The 23,665-nt window shown below is 45.3% G+C and overlaps 1 protein-coding gene across 2 annotated transcripts in view; it reads left to right on the top strand.

Moving 5' to 3' along the window:
- Window positions 1-23,665, top strand: part of LOC135394565 (teneurin-m-like) — a 261,414-nt gene that overhangs the window by 88,843 nt on the left and 148,906 nt on the right. For both annotated transcript variants that reach the window (XM_064625364.1, XM_064625363.1), the window contains exon 3: window positions 12,544-12,750. In XM_064625364.1, coding sequence (XP_064481434.1) covers window positions 12,567-12,750 — 184 coding nt within the window. In that variant the 5' untranslated portion in view covers window positions 12,544-12,566. The remainder of the gene's footprint in view (window positions 1-12,543; window positions 12,751-23,665) is intronic.

Here is a 23,665-nt window from a genome sequence, read left to right as displayed (position 1 = left end):
TGCACATTGGATCACATGTTCAGTTGCTAATATACGTTGAAGTTGATGTTGACAAATTTTGATCGCCTTGATCGAGGAGCGTCTCAGTGTCACGTGACTGTGCTGTTGTCGGAAATACGAGTATGCATGTCTTACACGCGGTATTTTTGCTCTTAGGGGTTTTGGAGCGAGTTCTACAGCAGTCACCTGTAGGTTGCATGCAATGGTACATTGTGTACAGTACATAACATGAATAGCCTGTGAAAATATTTTGCGGCACGAGACGCACACGTTGTCATCGATGTTAAAACGGCACTAAAGTGGCACCCCGGGAAGATGCACTGCAGGGGGAACATCGAGAAGTCCGCTTCGTGTTTATCCATGGGCGAGTACAAGCAAGTGCTTTGACTTTGAGAGCGCTGCTTGGCCTTTGGGGAACTCCTCGTAACAGCATTTGACCACCGAAGGAGCTGACATTTCATTACCGATACAGATATGGATACAGGACCGGATGCAGTTAACTGTGTCATGTGATGTCAGTGCCGCTGCGGTGCAAGTAGGCGCATCACGCCAACTGGACGCCCCTGCATGCTTTCATTGTGACAACAGCTGACTGATTTACTTACAGCAAACAACCGAAGAATGCAGGGTAGCAGGTCCTCGTTTATTGTGACCAACCCCTCTGCGTAACCTTTATCCATATCCCCTTCAGCCGAGCCTCAGGACTCCTTAACTACACGTGACGTTGTTCGTGTCTCTGCTCTTCTTTCTTTCTTTTCTTTTCCTTCCTTTTCGCTCTTTTTCTTTCCTGTTCTTTTTTATTTTGCATTTTTCTGGAATAGCAAGCTGGCTCTTAAGCCTGGCCAACCTTTCCTTTCTGTTTTTTTAAATAAACATATAGCCCCCCCCCCCCCTCCAGCCCTCGATATGTACAGGGAAATTTTGCTGTGCCACTCATGATGCTTTCACTGTAGACCATGCAGCGGTTTGTGCCACCTTGCGAATCGCAGACGGACAGCATATGCGTGGGCGACATCGTTTGCCTGCGTTATGACACGACACTGGCGGTGGTGGAACGCGAAGGTGGCATTTGCACGTAAAGCGTCTCGGACGCGACGACTGCACAAAAGTTCTGCGAAGACCTTCCCCGGACTCTCAAAAATAGTGTTCAGCGGAAGGTGCATCCCGTGGCACCCAGCGAATATGCGTGTATTATTTTATGTTCCAAACATTCGCACTAATGGCAGAAATCAGAACAATGGTAAAAAAAGAAAAGGTGAAAGCGCTTGCAGCACAGTCTCGTTTCGTCGCTGACGGCATGCTGCGAGACCAACAACGAGAGTGAATTCTTGACGGATCTCACCTCACTATCAGCCGCGAATTCCGCTGCTACTGCATTGTGGTTACGGTTGGATTTTAAGTGTGGTCTAAATAGACTGCACTATTTTAGGACGTATTTAAATTTTTAGCACCCGACTTCCTCACTCTGCCCCGTGCATTCCTCCGACCTCCTCCATTTCCGAGCGCACATTCCTCTCCGCTGCCTTCTCCATAAGGAAACTACTTTTGCCCTGAACAAAAGACATATACCACAAGGTATCCAGAGCGCAATACACAAGAACACACTCGCTCGGCGCTTCCCATGCGCTCCTTTGTTAGCGCGCTGCCGCCTGCCCCAGGGAATCCGCGGGAGCTGCTGCTGCTGCCGCCGAGGTCGTATCGATCTTTCCGACCTTCGATTGTGATTACCTTCTTGTTCTACGCTGGCTTTTAGCTCTGCGATTGCGACTGCAAAGCATTTGTCGCTGTATATCTTTTCTGCTGCTCAGAGTATAGCAACTTGTGCAGGTGTGTTTGCGCGGACGAAAAAGCGATTGTTACTTCCGCTCGAGTGCACAAAAGCGCCTGATGATTTGCATTTTGGAAGAATAGGGACTCGCTCGAACGTAAATATTGCGCCAGCAACTTTCGACGCTCTAGCTGGATCAAGCCAGATTGTTGACTTCCACGATCCTTTCGCTGCTTCTGCTGATTACAGAGAGGGTTCGAGCTGTTTTTTTCTTGTTTCTTGGACGAAAAAAAAAAAAAAACGCGCTGCTTATTTTAGATTCTCGTGAATGTCCTATTGTGCAAGGGTGTACCTCGAAATAAAGTGATCGAAATCCCCGTTGCACACTGAACTACTGTAAAAAAATGTTATCTAACTATAAAATGCACAGTCGCGCGCGGAAAACTGCCAGCGGCGAACTTAGGCTAACCTGGACATACAATTGCAAACACCGAGCTTGGATAAACCGAATAACAAACTAGCAAACGTGCTGTTCCGTCGTCTCCGCTCTGCTAAGCGTGACTGCAGCTAAAATGTGGCTTTAGTTCGCTAAAACGACTTGGACAGACATCGTAAATTCGTGAATTTGAGTGGTTAAGTATAGTGATGTCCTGTTTTTAAACACGGCATATCATCTTACAAAGGAATCGAGCATTCTCGTTATGATTTTCCTTGTTTTGAGAATGTGAATTTCGACTTCGAGGATTTCGCAACCGGGAACATTGAGGTCCTCCCGTTTATATAGTTGTATAGAGTAAGTATAAAGATGTAACAAATTTATTGATAATGTCACGAATGTTAATAATAATGACAATTCGTGGCTTCACGTCACGAGACGACTATGATCATGAGCGACGCCACAGGGGTCGGTCTGAGGGAATTAATTTTGTTAATTAAATTAATTAAATCCTGGAAGACGACATACCGTATTCACTTCGCGGAAGACGGCGTGTCAAAGCAGCTTGTACCCAGCTACCAAGATGATGGCGTCCTCTACCGGGTTAGTCACGAATGTCAATTGAATTCCAGATTATTCCTCATTTAATCTGCTCCGCTAAAGCTTGCACGAGTGCTTTCACACGAGCGTATTCAACGCCTGAATGGTCCTTTTTCACAACTACTTACGCACATGCGCTGAGACCTTGGTGCTCCGGACAAGGTTATTTTCGTGTTCAATAGATGGCGCTGGATGGGGCCGACGGGAGCAGACGGGAGTTGGGACCAGTGGGGACACAGCGCTAACTCGTCGGCTCCACTTCAAGACAGGTTTTGGTCTTTTATGATACGTACGTGGGTTTGTTATGGCGCACGCCGAAGGTGATTTGCTGGAGAGCCACTACTTTACGACACGAATGTGAAAAAGGTCCACACGTCGCGGTGTCGTGGATTTTAACCGGATAGCAGTGACGGGCAACGTACCTCAAAACATTACGTAAAGCAAAGTAGCAGCTACCTCCCATCAACGGTACTGCATTGGAAAGTGCAGTACAACGTACCAAATGGTTGCATGACGTAGCTGGGGGGGGGGGGGGGGAGCCCGCATAGAAGAAGAAGTGATAAGAGGGACACCGGTGTCCCAGTGACAAATGGTTAACCAAATACCGCGAACAGTGGGGTAGAGTATGGCCTTTCGCGATAGACCGCCACAATTGTCATCACGCAAATAAAGCTGTTGATGTTTTCTTTTTTCGCTCCACACTGAAATGTTTGCCTGTGACAAAAAGTGAAGACGTAACTATAAAAATGTATCACCACTCCTTCATACAGCAATCAGGTTGAGGTCATCCTTGATGATGGACGACGTACAGACATCATCATCCTTGCTGTATCCGTGCAGTTGAGGTCATCCTTGATGATGGACGACGTACAGACATCATCATCCTTGCTGCATCCGTGCAGGTGTTGACACATCGAGTTCAACGTATCTTCGTAGTGCAGACACTTAATTCCTTCTGCAATCGAATATTGCTCTGTTTTCATACTGAGAGCAGGTTATAACCCGTATCATAAAATCCAGACCCTGCAGGCCTAGTAATTATTGTTAATTCTTAATTAAATCCTCCTGAATTATTATTAATTAAATTATACAGGCGTATGCCCTGTAGGCAGGTATTGTAAACCCTAGGCCTTCTGGCGAGTTTCATCGCCCCTGGTGATCATCATGCCAATCATCGTCATCAAATAAAGCTATTGTTCGAACCACACAGTGAATCGATTGCATCAAATTCACAATTTTTTCGGCATTACAGTTACAAATGTGCGGATCAACATTGACACAACCTTAGCATACCAAGAGAGAGAGAAATAGAGCAAGAAACATATTAGAATTAGAGAAGAAAACTATGGAGATGGTGGCTCCGACAAAACACAGGAGACCGGCTACTCCGAAACACCTGAAAATAAAATAAAAATCAATACATCTAATAAAAAGAAAAAAACCTGCCCGTATGAGCATCGGTTGACCTGAACTCGTGCATAAAATGGCGTCGTCTACAAAGCGCATTATATTCAGTGCTGATTGCCATCTGTTGTTTCAATAGAACTATTTACATAGGATGATGAACTGCCCCCGGATGCTGCCTTTGTTTGCATAATGTCGTATCTACCTCCCAAACAAATGGAACGTTTTCATTTTTCGAGGTCGCCGCGTCTATCTAGCACGTCTTTCCTGCCGCAGCAGTGCTCGAAGCCAGTGTTTACTGTGAGTGCAGTTCTAGATGAAGTTTCTGTCGATATATTGAGCGCTTTCATTGTCCTGGAAGAGAAATATGATCGAAACGTGCTGCCGAAGGGCGTATTGTGATGTTTCGTGGTCTCTTTGTACATCATTTTTGCTAGCATACGGTAAAGGTATATGGGTTGCGTACTTTGCGCCACTTAACAAGATTGGGTGCTTGTGCTTAGGGAGGTATTAAAGATGCATGAACAGAAAGTGATTGTGAAGGACCCAAAGGCAAGCGGAAAGGATGGGGATGGTAACGCGGACAGCAATTTTTTGAAAAAACGTGCACTGCGTAAACAAAGTGCTGGAAATCTACACCTGCAGGCGACAGGGGTGTCAGCGTTGTGGAGGAGTCTCCGCCTTCTTCAGTACAAAACGATTCGCAAATGGTTATAAGCCCTTTTAAACGTGACGCGGTCACGACATACATACAAAGTGTATTTACAATCATGTGAATGTGCAATACCCCTGTCGGACGGACAAATTTACTAACGTCACTTTCAACGAGCGACACTTGCACTTAGTGTCACACGACATCTTCTAGTGACACTCGGCAGAAAGCGCACTAACGAATTAGTGAGTTTCCCATACTCACTTCGCTTCTCTTCGCCTGACCGAGTGTGTAGCCTCGACGACAGGCTTTGTGGTACAGGTAAAAATATTGAGAAAAAGGGAGGGTCCCCGACACCACAATATTTTTAGTACTGTAGAGTTTAGTACTTTAGTACAAGTACTTTCAATAGCGTATTCGTTTGATTTTAATACAGTGTGACATTGTGCCGAAAAAACATACCATTACTCTCGCAACTTTCCGCCCGTCTCGGCGGGCAGACTGGACTCTCTTATTTTTTTATTTCTTTAGATAAACGATACCCCCCATTACTCTCGTTAGCTTCCAAGAACTCGCCATCCATGTTGAATCCCGTCTACCCAAAAAGCCAAAACAAGTTTGGGTGGAGAAGGGGCAAATTGTCCCATTGCTAAGCGACGCAGCCACGCCGAACTCAAGATGGCGGACTCGCTCGCCAGCGTGACTCAGTGTCGCTACTCTGCTGCCTATTTAGTGACTCTAGTAATGGTAGTGAGTGCAGATTCCTGAAGGGCTCGCTATAAGGTGTGTCCGCATTTCATCAAGGGTTTTGTGGCAGAGAGATCAGGGAATAATTAGCGCAAGAATTTAGGTGAGAGCAGATGACGTTGTCCTCTTCGGATCAGCACCAGCTTGCCTGCCTCCTTCTCCTCTGTTCTTCTATAAGAGTGGAAGCTTGCGTTGACGGAGCCGCGCCAGCAACAGAAAATCCTCGGTTTCGGCTGCTGTGTACGCTGCGCGCTCGGTGAACTTGTTCAGCACATTCCGATGCGCTGTTCGGCACGAAATGCAGCTCCGGACAATCCACAAACTAGGCAAAGTTTTCCCCTAAGGTGATTCACATCTTTACAGGAAATACCGGTGTTTTTCATTGTCTCCCTATCCATTCCTCACCGCCGAAGCAAAACCAAATCAAGAGGGAGAGATGAGAAAAAAGCCGTAAAGTTTGGTTAATAAATTCGCTTACCAGCTCATTTTTTCACATTCTGTTAGCGCGCAGAGGCCACCGAATTACTGATTTTGCTATCAGTACCCGTACCCATATCTATATCGATGTAATATCGATGTTGATGTCAGTATGCGTCCTGGGCAGGCTTCATAGGGAGCTGTGCGGACATCCATCTGTAAAATCAGCCTGAAGAGCAAGGGAAAAGTTCCGACCCTTATAACCTGCGTGTCACTTTACCTCCTGATTTACCGATGATCGGTTGCCCTGATCCAAATAATTTGCCTTCACAGCTATGGTGAAATAGCTTCACACATGTGTCGGTACCAGGGTTGCGGAATGGGGTAACCCATTCCATTCCAATTCTATTCCTTTCAATTTCTCGGAATGGAAAAGTGTGGTCAATTTTGCCATAGCAATGGCACTTAAGGTATATAAATAAAAATAAAAATAAAAAAATAAAAAATTCCCACTCCTGGAATGGCTCGGTAACCTCATTCCATTCCTTTAATTCCATCAATATAAAAAAAAGAGAGAAGAAAAAATAAAGAAGGAACGGTAACTGTACTGGCTAGCTCAGCAGTGTTAGAGAGGAGGTTTTTCGCTCCTGGCCGTGTGCAGGTGCGGTGAGTGTTTGCAAAGGGCGCGAGGGCAGAAACAAGTGGGTTGAAACCAAAACTACCACCGGAGCACCCTGACCATTCCCCCCAATTCGGATCCCATTCCTGCGAAAAGAGGGCTTAATACCACTCCCATTCCACTGCTATAGGACAGTTTTCGCAATTGCATTCCAATTCCATTCCTGGCTCTGAAAACTCTGGAACGATTCCGGAATCATTCCAACTACAGAGCGGCAGCTCCGCAACCCTGGCCGGTGCATTCCCTCGCATGGCATTGCTTTCCTCATCGCATCGGCAGTTGACTCCTACAATTATTCACGCTCCCAGCGCGATTTTTAACCCTAGCCGCGCGTTGTCTGCTGTAGCATGCATTGTCGAATTAAGATGCTCGCTCACTCGGAGAAAACGTGCATTCACTGATCTATTCACGCATTCCGTAGCTGGGGAAATTTTCTTTGTTATCTGCGTAAATGCGTTATGTGCGGACCTGCATAGTCTTACTGCCTAGCGGTGAGCTAACTTAATTGCGCCCTTTATAGGGGCGGCTAATTAGTGGCAGAAACATAATCATGCTTCAGGACGTGCTGATGTTAATTTCGCTGGTATTATGCTGCCCTTCTGTGTTGACATCGTTAGAAGCTGCTGCCGGTGCTGTCACTCTGTGCATTGTTGTGCCGGTTAATGTTGGTTTTCGGGCAATTTGGGTCGACGCTGTTCTTTTCTTTTTTTCTCCTTCATGGGCACAGGCACATGTTTTCTATTCTCAGTGTTTGCCTTCGATTTCATTACAAGACAGATGCTGAAGCAGAAACCGTGATTACCTACTCAGTGTTACCTACTCTAGCTATCCGAAAGCAGATAAACAGCGTTACAATATTCATGAGTTGACTGTATTGGTCAACGTTCAACTACGACAAGAGTGTAAAGTTATAACAGCAACTCTTTTACCTTTCACGCTTGAGACTTGATAGAGCGCTGCATGATAGATGCTTAATCATGAATGTCAATGTGACATATAAAATTGTTCGCTTCTCAATTATATGTTAAAGTGGTAGTGCAAGCTTCAAACAGAAACAGGTGCGCCAAGAAACGGTAGCAGGACATTGCCAGTGTCTAAAGGTAAAACGGCTCTGTGTGCAGAACCAGAGTCTAGATATGAGGTAGTTTAGAGACGTGGATAAAACAAGTGCCATCGAGATCTGCTCGTCTCGGTCTTCAAGGATGGCGACGCGTCTCTCTCTATTGTTCTGCTCCGCAGTGGCTTGCCGCTCGACAATGGACCTTTTTCACATACGCGTCGTATCCTAGCGGCCCTCCAGCGAGGCATGTTCGGTGCGCGCGTCAAAACAAATCCACGTGGGTAGCACAAAGGACCAAAACAGATCCGGAGTGGGACCGACGAGCTCGCGCCGTTCGTGCGGTCTCCCCACTGGTCCTCAATTCTGTCTCCTCAATTCTGTCTCCCATCTAGTGAAGATGGAGATAACCCTCTCCGGCGCCTCAAGGTCATACGCAGGCGCATAGGTCATTGTGAAAAAGGTCCATCGCTGGGGAAACGCCTCATACGGTTGGGCCCTGAAGATGTTTAGCCCCTGTAAGGAACGGCGTCCTGGAACTATATCGAAACGCTGAGCGTGCTGGGCACGACATAATGTTGCAGTGAACACCATACCGCCGCGACATACCTGGGCATGGGGCAGCTGATTCTGCGGCACGCAGATCAGATCAGAAACGTTCTATTCGACATGTATACTTCAACAATTCTGACGTTATGTGTACGCTGACTACTCAACGTCACCAGCTGTCTGAGTAACAATGACTCGGTGGCGAGGTTCCGTTCTTCCTTCTGCACTGGATTGACTCGTACTTGAGTCCTCATCGTAATCTCTTCCGAGGCCGTTCACCACGCTGCTCTACCGGCTTCGCCAACTGTGCCCTACAGCAGACGACTACAACATGGACTTCGGAAGGCGGACTGCACTAATTTGGTCGAATACGAGGGTTCTGTTGAGGATAGAGAAAATGTATTGCTGTCTTGCTGACGATATCTTCAGCAGCATCTCCAGGCAGCCATAGCCTGACGGACAGCAGAGCCCTTAACTTTACGTGACGGATGTCCTGCGCCCCCTGGCCCGCTACCAGATATATGGAAGTCCTGCAAGCGTTCGTGGGGTTTTCATAGACAGCAAGTTTGTGGATGTACTGAGACCATCAACGTGATTTCTGGTCTACATATTTCTTTCGTTCTTTTATTTACATTTACTTACTGTTTTTGTCTCTCGATTAAGTGGTTTGTAGTAGCCGTCCCTCTTCATGGTCGCCACACCCTCAACGTTATGTTTTTCTTCCACCAAACAAAACGAAACCAAACCAATCAGCTATACCCTTTCACACGAAAGAAATGATTGGTAATGCAAAGCAAAAGAAGAGGAATGCCAGTTGCTATCCAACACAAAGGGAAGAAAGAAAAAAATTGCACGCGTCTTGAACCGCATGTGAATATATTTTATGCACATAAATTCTTACGGCCACGGTCATACTCAACCGTATGATCGTAACATAGACTCCTGTTATTATCTGAGGATTGAAACGTGCCCAGCACACATGTGCTGGCCATCGGACGTAAATCTGAAATGGCGGAGTAGCATTAAACGAACATATCACACACGATCCATAAGATTCATACGGTAAAAACTGCTTTACTCCGGCTTGACAGAACATCTTGAAAATAATAAAACGTAGACGTTCCAGCACCATACAGGCGGCATCCTCAGTGCCCAATGAGCCAAAGGTGAAAGTCAACCTACCTGCCTACCAAGGCGCTATAATTCGTCAGGGGGCCACAGGTCTTGTTGCAGGCTGACGAATCCCGTTTGATGAACCATGACACTAGAAACTTTCTTAGACCCTTTCAAACAAAGATCCTCAACTTTCCATACTTCCAGGAAAGGAAACTTTCAAAGACTCAGTTGGCAACGCCGCTCAAATATATTAGATACCTTTCCCTATTCATACTTAGCAGACCTCCAAACAAACTCGGGGCATAAGTATCGCCATCTGTGCAACCTTGAGTACAGAGATGAACGGCATGAAGTTCGATATCTGCATGCGCAGAACTTCTGGCCTTTCTACAGATCCGTACGTCCTTTCCTTCATTTCCGAGTATCCTGCATGTTCTTACGGCTCACGTGAAAGTCCATGCGAGCAGAGTGCCAGTCGATGAATGCCCCTCGAACTTCTGAGAAGGATAGCCATTCACTGCTGGCCCAGATGCATCGACCGGCGATCGAGTGGCCACTCGGAGAGGAAAGGTTCGGAGGAAGGTTTGCCGAAGTGCGTCAAGTTTCCCTCTGGAAGCGAGGTGGTGCCTAACATAACGGAGAGTTCTCGAGTGGCTAAGCTCCTTGTTTGTATCCTTTAACGAAAGCTTCCTTTTCTCGTGCCTTACGCTTCGCTCGATTAAATGTAAACTTTCCCTGATGTAGGCCAGCTAATGGAAGGGTATCAGGGAGTATAGTAATTGAGAACATCGTCAACCATGGATGTATAATATTGCATTTAAGCAACGAAACTATCCATCCTCAGCTTATTTTCCAGCTTTTTAAATTATATGCCCTATCGTTTTTCTTTACTTAGACCAATCAACCAAGTCACCTTCCATTCTCCTGTAAGTTCACTTAGTCAAAAGTAAATGAAAGCAAAAAGAAGGCGCCACACAGGGAAGGCGGATTTATGGGGGGGGGGGACTTTATTGGCAGAAAAAAAAGAAGAAGATGAAAGAAAAAGGGTAAAGGTCAGCCAGGCGGCACGCCGGCTTGCTTTTAAAACAGCCTGCCTTTGCGACAGGCAAAACACTTGCCTTTGTGACAGCTCGCGTTTTGTACATGTGAAGAAGAGCTGTTATACTTTCCACGCATAAAAATTGCGTGCTGTTTGTTCAGATAGGAGTGTAGTACTTGCTCTAATGTATGCGTAGTACTTATTTGATAAGAGAGCCCCGGTTACGGGGAAGTGGCCAGTTTGATCTGAGACGTAATGAGCCATGCGAACACTCTATCTCTATTTCATTGTCTCGAGGAAACGAAAACGCCCTACCCACAGAGTAGCGGGCGGATAGCGAAACTCATAGAGGACATGGGTGACCGGGTTCACGTGAAAAGAGAAAAAAGAAATTGCAGTACGCAGTTCGCACACTGCGATCCAGTTCATCGAAACCTGAAAATGCCCGCGCTGCCACGCGTCACTGGGAACGAGGATGCCACTCAGGGTCCTGTACGGGCGATTGAGGACAAGTGACCTTGTATAGAGACCAGCGATTAGCACTGTGGCTTACGGTTCTAGACCTCTGTGGCCAGGTCCTTGATGGAAGCACGCCAACATCTACATAACAGTGCCCTGTTGCCGTACAAATGCATTTCTCGATGCCAGCAGCGTACTCATATATAGAGATATACTCATAAATACAGGACTAAAATCAGTACTGTCGCGTCAAAAATCATCCTTGTATTCTGAATCATTCAATTTCTGTTTGTCCTTTAGCATCATGTAAATATAGTCAAAAAATAAAAAACAAAAAACATTCTATTATGCAACGACTTCTCCAATATCCAACCCACAGATATCGAGCAATGCTGTCAATATTGTGCAATACATATATCCGGTCCACGACAGACGATCCAGGCTGTAAGCCAATAAAAACAATTCTAGCATCAAGACGAAGCCGACACTATTTTGCAACTGGAGCTACATTGGGGATATTACACTGGACCTATTTGTATTCCACGTTGTTGGTTTAGTTCGCATTCGTAAGGGCGGAGGCTCATAGAACAAAATGCACTGTGCCTTGCAAATGTGCGCTTGCTATCCAGTGTTCCTTTCAATAAATATATATCCCCCTCCCCTATCCAGTGTTGCCCAACGATATACACAACCAAGCCAAGGGCTAATATACGATTTCATACACTCTCAGTGCGCCTTGCGCACGCATTGCATCCTGGGAGATCATTGCCATGTGGAAGGGAGAAGAGTCCTTCACGTTTCTTTTTCACTGACCTTGACGCCTCCTGGACTGTGGCGAAAGAGAGAAGTGGAATCAGTTTGGAGACCATTCTGATAACGAAGTTCCATAGTTCAAAGCGGCGCTAATCTCTCTGGGATTTCCTAAAGCCATTGGTTATCGGGTATTGGGTGTGGTACAAAAAAGGCCGGAGCACAGGGAATGTTCTGGACATGTGCCTCAGACATGAGACAGGCAGTCGACACGTCTAGTTAGGCATTGTAGTAATCCTTGACTGCTGGTCAACAGCACATCAGATACCAGCCCTACCAGGCACAGGTGTTACATGCCGTGATGTGACCCTCTCCTTTCGTTACCTCCAGTAGTGTACTCCCTGCTTTACTTTCAGTTTGTTCTTCAGGTTTCTGGAGTAGGCATAATTGGGAGTAGATTTAAACGCAAGGAGAGTCTGCCTACACAAGTATGACTACACGTTGCACATGCCGCGGGATAAGACTGTGAGTAATTTCGACCACCTGGGTGTCTATAAGGTGCGCCGAAAATCCCCGACACACGGTGATGGAAGCAATGTTTCTGCAGCAGGCATCTCTCGGAGCATAAGAGTCATTTGTGTGGAGCAATGTTTCTCGGAACAACAACAGCAAACGGCATGAGGTGCTTCACAGCTGGTGTGCAGTACCCAGCTACATTACATACGAAACATTACATGAATGAAGCGGAAAGAAGTTTAGTTCGGTGCTAGCAGGCGACTGTGCAGTACAGACGAAATAAATAATAAAGGAAAAGAAAAGTGTTTTCGGGGAAGATTAAAATGTACGCTGTCCTTTCTGTTCTCCTTGCAGCTGATGCACTGAAGAGCTGAGTCATGATGGACTCGCTGAGCAAGCAGGCTGTGCAACAGCAGCGTGTGCAACGACAAGGCTCAAGACTGCGACGGCAACGGAGCCAGGAATGGCAAGACCCTTATAGCTCGTCAGACAACGATGATGATCCTGACTTCCGACATCAGTACGAAGACCCCAGGAACGTCGTCGACCACAGGGTCATTGGTGAGCATATTAAACTTGCCTTCTCTTGAATTGCCGATTCAATTGAATCAGTCAAAAATGCACGCGCGTTCTATGATGAAAAGTAATTGTTCTGGGGCTTGGAACAGAAACGGAGAAACACGACACGATCCTCAAGGTACCTGAAACTATGAAAGATTGAAATATGGCAGTCGTCGAATACGCTCATGTTCATCCATCACGTTCACCAGATGCCGTTCGTGCTGTGTTGTATGTAGGTGTGTATGAGGAAACGTGTGGGAGATGATGCAAGGGGAGAGAGTGCGTGTCCCGTTCGTGAATTGAAGCGCTTGGTACGTCCGCCGAAGAGCGGTTGTCAGCGTAACGTAGTGGCCAGTGCACTCGACCGGCAATGGATAGGTGGTTATCTTCCCACTTTAACTTTCAGCATTCTACTTCCGACAATAACAAGAATAACATCCGACACAAAGTGTAATTAGTTGAGTTACTTACTTGGGTAATTAGATAATTATGTTAATTAAATATTCTGAACAGAAAATCCGAGCGCGGTGGTGGCTCTGCTTGGGGTCACCTGCAGTTGGGGCTAAACTTAGAACGTAGGAGTACGTATAGGTACCGTGATTGTTGAAGTCATTTTGACTCATTTCGTAGCTGTAACGCCCTTGGAGATGCAATATCGCTGTTAGCGCGAGCGGTCTCCCCTTATCATTTCTCTGTCTATAAAGTCTAGAAGGTTCTGCAGCAGTGAGAAGCACCTTTTTTACGTTCCTCAGAGTATGATCTTGCCTGTAGGATACGTTTTCTTTGATTTTAATTTCATTTTACTCTCATACGAGGGGCGTTCAAGTCAGACCGGGACTTTTCATTTTTCGCAAAAGTAAAATAAACTTACAGGCGAGAAATTAGCTTTATTTTTCAACGTAATCTCCATCTGCACTAATGCACTTGTCCCAGCGTTTCACGAGGGCTTGGAATGCCAGCAGCGTAGAAATCCTTACCGGCGTGTAGCAGCCATGATCGGACCGCATTCTTCACCTCATCGTCCCAGCTGAAGTGGCGGCCCCCAAGGCACGCCTTCAGTGTCCAGAAGAGATGGAAATCGCTGGGGGCGAGGTCTGGACTGTAAGGGGGATGTGGCAGCAACTCCCAGCCAAGTTCCTGTAAGGTGCGTGTCGTGAGATGCGCGGTACGCGGGCCTGCATTGTCCTGTAGGAGGAGGACTTCTTTGGTGATGAGGCTCGGTGGCTTTTGCTTCAGCGCCTTACGCACATTCCCGAGAACCTGGCAGTAATATGCACTATTGATCGCACTATACGCACTATTGATATCGAGACATGTAATCCGTCGGTCCTTGAGGATCAGGCACTCCACAAGTTGGATGTTCTCAGGAACTCTGACACTGGGCTCTGAGCCGCCCCGGCCGGGATCGCCCAGCACTGATGTACGGCCGTCTCGGAGCCGTTTCCACCACTCAAACGCTTTGCTGCGGCTAAGTGTATCGTGGCCATACTGAGCCTGAAGTTTTCTGTGAATTTCAGATGGCTTTACGCCTTCATTCACGAGAAACTTAATGACAATTCATCAAAATGGCAGAATGGGCATGTTGGTACATGACTGAATAAAACCGGAGCACAAAACACGGACAAGAACACACACAGACGACACTTGCTCCACTATCAACAGATTCTTTATCCACTATTAACAGATATTAGAATCTGTTGATAGTGGATAGAAGTGGATAGAAGTGTCGTCTATGTGTGTTCTTGTCCGTGTTTTGTGCTCCGGTTTTATTCAGTAATGACAATTCACTGTTCGATGTGCGCGCTCACCTCGTTGTCGGCCATCTTGTCCAGTACGTGTCTTCTGTTTTGCACAAACTTTGGACCACCATGTGGTGAACGCGGAGGCCTGCCGCGTGTGAAAATGACGAAAAAGAAGTAGCGCGAGCCATTTGTACACTCAGGAGACAGAAAGTCCCATGTTGACTTGAACACCCCTAGTACATAAAGACACCGTCAGAAAAGTAAAGCTGCCCTCCCACCAGCCCCCAACTCCACCACCAAAAATCGAAAATCGTTACATTGTATTAATTATGCTTTCAGCCTTACGTTTGCGTGACAAAATCCATAAATTCAATTTCTTGTTATTCTTTAGCTTTTTACGTTGTTATATCTGAACTCAGCGATCCTATCCTGCGTGTCATTGTTGCATGAGAAACTCGTTTAATAATTGATTCCTTACGTGTCCGAACACTGGATCAATCGAGAAATCGTTATCATCTACGTCTGCCTGAGCTCTGAGTAGGCTGCACGGGACGGACTTCTAAAAAGCTGGTTAGAAGTACCGCACTGTGCACGAAAGCGTGTATGCAAAATGCAAAAGATCGATAAGCGAGGTAATGAAAACCATATGCAGTATAAGGGGGCACCTCAAGGAATCATACATCGTCATTAACGTCATTAGCATTATACGTGGTTCGTACCGGAAAGTTATGGACATGGAGGCGTTTGACACACTAACTCGTACGGCGCAATTATTTAATAATGCAACATTGTTATGAACTCATTCGTAGATTTTGCACGAAAATTACATAACTGCGCACTGAAAAATGAACTTCACCGCTTATCACGCTCCTAGCCAAACGTTATCTTGAATTATAGCGTTATCTACTCTGATTTGTTGAAAACGGAAGGGCATACGCCTTTTTTGTGACACTTATGCTGTTCATACTTGCCACAAAAAATGCGTACGCCTCCCGTTTTCAATAAATCGGGGCAGATAGCGATATCATTCGAGATGATGTTTGACTAGGAGCATGCTATGCGGTGAGGTTCATTGCTAAGAGTGTACTTCAACAGGAAATCCCATATCCCAGATGGTTTTGCCTAAACGCCGCATGATGTATGTTGCCGGATTCACACACACGCACTCTAAAACCAGATCTTCACCGCACAGCACGCTTTGCGCCCACCATTGTTACACGTATGATAGGGTCAGTGGCGGATCCAACACTCTAAAAACTGATCTTCACCGCATAGCACGCTCTGCGCCAACCATTGCCACGAATGATAGGGTTATCGCTTCAGATTCGAAGAGAGAGGGGGGCGTACGCCTTTTTGTGTAAATTTGGATACATGATAATTGACACAAAAAGGCGTACGCCTCCCTCTCTTCTCGAATCAAAAGCGATAACCCTATCATGCGTGGCAATGGTTGGCGCAAAGCGTGCAGTGAGGTGAAGTTCAGTTTTTAGAGTGTAGGGGGGGGGGGGCACTTCTACAATGACACCGCCCCCCCCCCCAAAAAAAAAGCGCTGGTCTGGCTCCGCCCTTGGATAGTGTTATCGCTTCTGGTTCGAAGAGAGATGGAGGGCGTACGCCTTTTTGTGTCAATTCTCATTGTAGAAGAGGCATTGGCCGAATTACGCTGAACATGGTGTTCGTTGTTTGGGTCACCAAATGTAGAGGAAGTGGTGTCCCTCTACATGAGTCCTGACCGGCGATGATGGAATGTCCCAGCGGGCAGATGGACGTGGCCTCACGCTAGGACGGTGCCGGTAGAACTGGCTGCCAGGCGCAGTAGCGCGCGGCAGCAGAGGCGCGTCATCGTCGTCTTCCACGGGCCGCCACATCATATCCAAATGTACACAAAAAAGGCGTACGCCCTCCCTCTGTCTTCGAATCAGAAGGGATAACCCTATTATTCATGGCAATGGTTGGCGCACAGCGTGCTGTGTGGTGAAGTTCTGTTTATAGACCGCATGTGGAGTGGAGTGATTAATAGCATTTGTCTCGTTTGCGCATACATGATGTTGTAATACCTGCTCCTGCTACGGCTCCTAGAAGAGCCAGCACTATTATGAAATAAATAAATATAATGACGATGAGTCTGAAATCCAAGCAGGTAGTGACACGCCTGTGAATACTAATAGAAAAAGTAGATGATATCGTGCTTATCCCAAATGATCAATAACAATGTGCCTCGGTGAAGTGGTGAAATAACCATACACATTGTATATTGTCTGACTGACTTGGCGCCATAGCCATATACACAGCCCTATTTTGGCGCGGAGCCAATAGGGGTAAGTACCGTGAACACGCCATTAACAGTTCGTACTGAATCTGCTCAATAATGAGTATACTAAATTGTTTTGGCATTTGTTCATGCTTATTACATTGATAAGTATATTCAAAATTACCTAATGAACGATTGTCTTCGTTTGTCAATAATGCGGTGTGTATTAGTGATGCAAAAATATGGAAATTTTCAATATCAATAAATTAAAAAAAACAATCGATAAAATCTATTAAAATATCGATATGTATATCGATAAATTATTGATATATATATATATATATTTTTTTTTCCTTTTATACAGGGTGTTTCAAAAAACGTGTCATTCGGACTTTATAAAAAAACTGGGCGACGGAAAAATACGGGGTAAACGGCACTTGTGTGGCAACTGAATTTGCCATCTTACAAAAATATTTTCATCTGATTTTAATTAAAACAAATTGAATTTCTTTAATTGAACTCCAAAATTTCCCAAGTCAACCTAACGTTTTTTTTACAGAATTTGAGAGCCCGTAGCGAACTTAGTCAGATCCACCAAGAAATCCGCTCGATATTGCAAATGGAACTGCCCAAAAAAAGTCCCGAAGTTGAGGCTTCAGAAGTTTCGGGTATTCAACAGCGCACCAAATCAGTCGGAAAAATGCGCGGAGGGAGGACATGCTCCTGCCCCCATGAAAGACAGAAGGTCGAAAAAACACAGGGCGGGAAAAAAGAGGCGGAATCATTTTTGTTTGCCGCTTATCAACGTATGGTGGAATGTCACCTGCCTTGTTATCTGCGCGTCTTGTGCTGCACGCCGGTCCGGCGATAAACTGTTCTAGCTTCATGGAGGCAGGAGCATGTCCTGCCCTCCGCACATTTTTCCGACTGATTTGGTGTGCTGTTGAATACCCGAAACTCTGAAGCCTCAACTTCGGGACTTTTTTTGGGCAGTTCCATTTGCAATATCGAGCGGATTTCTTGGTGGATCTGACTAAGTTCGCTACGGGCTCTCAAATTCTGTAAAAAAAACGTTAGGTTGACTTGGGAAATTTTGGAGTTCAATTAAAGAAATTCAATTTGTTTTAATTAAAATCAGATGAAAATATTTTTGTAAGATGGCAAATTCAGTTGCCACACAAGTGCCGTTTACCCCGTATTTTTCCGTCGCCCAGTTTTTTTATAAAGTCCGAATGACACGTTTTTTGAAACACCCTGTATATGATGAACACAGGAACATCCGTCCCGAGCAATGTCAGTTTAATGAATATGCCTGCCCATGCACGAGCGTGAGTTCGGTCTCTTCGTCGTTACGTCATACATACAGGGTGTTTCAAAAACGTGTCATTCGGACTTGATAAAAAAACGGGGCGACGGAAAAATACGGGGTAAAGGGCACTTGTGTGGCAACTGAATTTGCCATCTTGCAAAAATATTTTCATTTGATTTTAATTAAAATAAATTGAATTTCTTTAATTGAACTCCAAAATTTCCCAAGTCAACCTAACGTTTTTTTTACAGAATTTGAGAGCCCGTAGCGAACTTAGTCAGATCCACCAAAAAATCCGCTCGATATTGCAAATGAAACTGCCAAAAAAAAAGTCCCGAAGTTGAGGCTTCAGAGTTTCGGGTATTCAACAGCGCACCAAATCAGTCGGAAAAATGCGCGGAGGGCAGGACATGCTCCTGCCCCCATGAAGCTAGAACAGTTTATCGCCGGACCGGCGTGCAGCACAAGACGCGCAGATAACAAGGCAGGTGACATTCCACCATACGTTGATAAGCGGCAAACAAAAATGATTCCGCCTCTTTTTTCCCGCCCTGTGTTTTTTCGACCTTCTATCTTTCGTGGGGGCAGGAACAGTCCTCCTCTCCACGAATCTTTGCGTCTGATTTGGTGCGCCGTTGAATACCCGAAACTTTGAAGCCTCAATTTCGGGACTTTTTTTTGGGCAGTTCCATTTGCAATATCGAGCGGATTTCTTAGTGGATCTGACTAAGTTCGCTACGGGCTCTCTAATTCTGCAAGAAAAACGTTACGTTGACTTGGGAAATTTTGGAGTTCAATTAAAGAAATTAAATTTATCTTAATTAAAATCAAATGAAAATATTTTTTCAAGGTGGCAAATTCAGTTGCCACACAAATGCCGTTTACCCCGTATTTTTCCGTCTCCCCGTTTTTTTATAATGTCCGAATGACACGTTTTTTGAAACACCCTGTATATACAGGGTGTTTCAAAAAACGTGTCATTCGGACTTTATAAAAAAACGGGGCGACGGAAAAATACGGGGTAAATGCACTTGTGTGGCAACTGAATTTGCCATCTTGCAAAAATATTTTAATTTGATTTTAATTAACATAAATTGAATTTCTTTAATTGAACTCCAAAATTTCCCAAGTCAACCTAACGTTTTTTTTACAGAATTAGAGAGCCTGTAGCGAACTTAGTCAGATCCACCAAGAAATCCGGTCGATATTGCAAAGGGTACTGCCCAAAAAAAGTCCCGAAGTTGAGGCTTCAGAGTTTCGGGTATTCAACAGCGCACCAAATCAGTCGGAAAAATGCGCGGAGGGCAGGACATGTTCCTGCCCCCATGAAGCTAGAACAGTTTATCGCCGGACCGGCGTGCAGCACAAGACGCGCAGATAACAAGGCAGGTGACATTCCACCATACGTTGATAAGCGGCAAACAAAAATGATTCCGCCCCTTTTTTCCCGCTCTGTGTTTTTTCGACCTTCTATCTTTCATGGGGGCAGGAACATGTCCTCCTCTCCACGAATTTTTGCGTCTGATTTGGTGCGCCGTTGAATACCCGAAACTTGGAAGCCGCAATTTCGGGACTTTTTTTGGGCAGTTCCATTTGCAATATCGAGCGGATTTCTTAGTGGATCTGACTAAGTTCGCTACGGGCTCTCTAATTCTGTAAAAAAAACTTGAGGTTGACTTGGGAAATTTTGGAGTTCAATTAAAGAAATTGAATTTATTTCAATTAAAATCAAATGAAAATATTTTTTCAAGGTGGTAAATTCAGTTGCCACACAAATGCCGTTTACCCCGTATTTTTCCATCGTCCCGTTTTTTTATAAAGTCCGAATGACACGTTTTTTGAAACACCCTGTATATATATATCTCGACATTTTATCGATATATCGATATTTTTAAAATAAATATCGATATATCGATGTTTGAAAAGCCGGCACGCCATCACTTGAACAATTGGAAAAACCTGCCATCGTTTTATTATCCTCCATGCATATTACCGCTGAGACACGTGATGAAGATAGGTGGTGGTGGATGGTGAAAGGGCTTGTCGTTGTCGGCCTCACAGAGGTGGCCAACGTCACGACTGACGCCCTGGGGGAATGTGGGTCGGTCGACTTTTAAGGGAACTGTGCCGGCATATGTCGGAAAACGTCTCAGGAACACCCAGGAAAAACCCCAGACAGCACAGTCGGCACCGGGGTTCGTGATGAAGATAGCGACGAACAACGCACAATTCGAGGACCAATGAGGATTCGCCCTCAATTATCGTGTCAGAAAGACTGGGGAATAATTAGTGCAAGAATTGAGTGCAAAGTGAACGAGAATTGAGGAAGAAAGTGAGTGCAGAGGATGTCTCCCTTTTCGGATCCGCACCAGCAACGAAAACTCCTCGGTTTCAACAGCCGTGTACGTTGCGCGCTCGGTGAACTATAGTTCTGAACATTCCAATGCGTCGTTCGGCGCGAAATGCAGCCCAAGATGATCCACGAAGTTTTAGAAACTAACAACGTTTTACCCTAACGGGCATCACATCTTTACAGGAAATATCGGCATCGTGTTGCAACACCAAATCAAGAAGGAGAGAGGTAAAAAGCCGTTAAGTTTGCACTGGTAATAAACCCGTTGACCCGCTCCTTTCATATCCTGTCCGCGAGTAGAAGCCGCCGAATTACTGCTATTTCTATCAGCATGCATATCGATATCTATATCGATGTGAATATCGATATTTTTATCGATAAATATCGATATTGTAATATTATCGATAATATCGCAGGCTTAAAATATCGATAATATCGATAAGAATATCGATATCGTTCCATCCCTATAGTATGTATACCTTTCAGAAAGTGAGTCTTCCGTTTCTTGAGGTGCTATCACCTATGTTGATAATCTCTCTGTGTACGTATGCACGTTCTCGTCTAGATAGCACCAACTCTAGGCGTTTCTGAAAAGATGCTTACAAAAAATAATTCTCTTAATTAGAACGAGGTTCTTGTAAAAAAAAAAGAAGAAAAAACTTTCGCGAAAATGCTCTCGACATAGATCCACAGAAGCAATTTAAAAAAAGATAAAGAAAAGAATACTCCAGCGTGACGCTCACACTGTTTCCGAGCTTCAAAGTAAGTGGTGTCTGGCGAATTTCATTCCCTTTGAAGTAAGTCGCAGCTCGCGGAGAACCAATTAGGGAGAAAGCATTGGATGACGCAGACACACGGCTTGCGGAATTGCTTGGCACGTGCGTTCTGGAACATCTTGGAGTGTGTTGTTGGTTCCATACGATACCGTTCCAAGAGGCCTGATGGAAACAGTTTCGTCAAAAGTATCAGCACGATTACGATTTTTTTAAATTCCGTGTTAGCACTGTGGGTAGGAGCGAGCGGCGTGCAGACCTGGACGGACGGAGAGAGGACAGCAGGAAGGGGGGTTAGTATGCGTCCTGGGCCGTCTCCGGGGGAACTGTGCTCATTCGTCTGGAAAGTCTACCGGAAAACCCAGGGAAAACCTCAGACAACAGAGCCGGTGGTAGTGTCGGAAGCCACCACCTCTCAGTCTTCAGCACGACCCTGGCTACCACAAACATTTAAACTTTGCTTTAACCCATTGGGCCATGCCGCTGGTGCACGAACGGTGAAAAGACGGGGAAGAGAAGGAGAGAGAGCGGACGAAGACAAAGTTGGTGTGGAAAACGCAATCTTGTTGTTCTTATTCCTTTCTCTTTCGTAATTTCTTTTTCTTTTTTCCTTCTTTTTTTGTAATAAACGTATATCCACCCCTCATTTCCCTTCGGGTGGGAAGGACGTTTTTGTCGCAGCGGTATGGAATTTCTGTTAGGTTAGCTTCGTTGCTATGGATTATCTCCAACATTTGGTGCAGAAACCCCGGGTCTGGTCTTCTACCGTTTGAACTTAGAGGGATCATTGGCCGTCTGAAGGCTAAACGAACTTTTCCGCATGGCAAAAACACAGGATAGGGTTTCAGGCTACGGAAGCGTGTTGCGAAGGGGCTCTGGGCTTGCGAAAGAGCCGTTGTGGCTGCGAAAAACAGGATTAAGAATGAGTATTTGTCTCATCCTCTGGTCCTCTAACGACTCCAATTCATTAAGCGTTCCACGTGAAGAGTATTGACAATGCGACGAAGACACGGCTTGGAAAACTCGTTCACACACTAAACAAAGACGAGACCTTAATTCAAGATTAGAACCAACCCAGGTAGCACAAAAGGTTGCCGTAACGTTGCCTCAACGCATATACTACGTATTTGAAATGTTTCTTACAAAGAAACAACGTACGTGTAACGCTCCCCAGATGACGTTATGCGGTCAACATAGCATAACCTAACCTAGCCGTTGCTTATGAATTGTTGCTGTAACATTACGGCTAGAACCAATCGCGGATCCAGACCCTAGGTTTGGGTGTGTGTGGCTTCTTTGTTGAAGCGCGTAGTGGGGGAGGTGAGAGAGGGAAATCTAATGTATAAACTGAGGGGGAGATCGCCCCCCCCCCCCTTGATTCGCCACTGGCTGGAACGTTCCGGCCATGTTCAGCATGTTCAGGCGAAAGAACAACGTACCTTCAACGCGTCCCATAACGTTATGCGGTCCGCATAAGCATAACCTAACCTAGCGGTTGCCTCTGAATCGTTGTTGTAACATTACCGCTGGAACGTTCCGACTATGTTCCGCATGTTCTTGCGAAGAAACAACGTACCTAGATGCAACGCTTCCCAGATAATGTTATGCGGTCAACATAGCATAACGTAACCTAGCGGTTGCCTCTGAATCGTTGTTGTAACATTTCCGCTGGAACGTTCCGAGTATGTTCTTCATGTTCATGCGAAGAAACAACGTACCTGCAGCGTTTCTCAGGTAACGTTATGCCATCACCATAGCCTAATCTATCTATTTATCTACTGGACATCCTGGAACGACATTCATGTTTCGGTAGTAAACAACAGATGTCTCAGGAACGTCTGTAGGATATCGCCCTCTTGATGTTTGAGGGATATCAGTGGAAGATCCAGGAGACCAGGATTTGGTCACTGATTGAATGTTGCAGGAACGTCATCAGGATGTCATCTTGAGATATACACATGAATGTGGGACGTTTATGAAATATTGTTCCTAATACCAATCTAATAGTCCTTTAGATAGATCATTTGCTAGATAGGTAGATCCTATAGGTAGATAATAGATCATTTCATGTCCCTGTCTGGAGTTCCGCAGGGCAGCAATCTATAGGTCCTTTGTTATTTTTAGTTTTTATTAACCATATCGTCTTATCATTGCAACACTCGAGTATACTTTCGTTTGCCGATTATATCAAGTTATTCCGCTCTGTATCTATGTGGGGTGATTGCGTGCTATTACAATCGGACATTGAATCGATAGTGCAGTTGTGTGCCAAGAACTGCCTTGTTCTAAATAGCGCTAAAACGAAAATGAGATCATTCACTAGAAAACAAAAACCTTTGTTGTACAACTATTTTGTCAATGGCACTTGTTGAACGTGTTAATGCAACCCATGACCTGGGTGTGATTTTTGACTGTGGTTTGTTTTTTCGCGAGCATGCTAGTGTTATCTACAACGCTACTCTTGGATTTATATCACCCGACTTACTA

This window comes from Ornithodoros turicata, chromosome 5 (genome assembly GCF_037126465.1).
Source record: "Ornithodoros turicata isolate Travis chromosome 5, ASM3712646v1, whole genome shotgun sequence".
Classification (NCBI taxonomy): Eukaryota; Metazoa; Arthropoda; class Arachnida; order Ixodida; family Argasidae; genus Ornithodoros; species Ornithodoros turicata.
The sequence above is the reverse complement of the archived record's forward strand: the minus strand, read 5'-3'. Positions and strand labels throughout refer to the sequence as shown.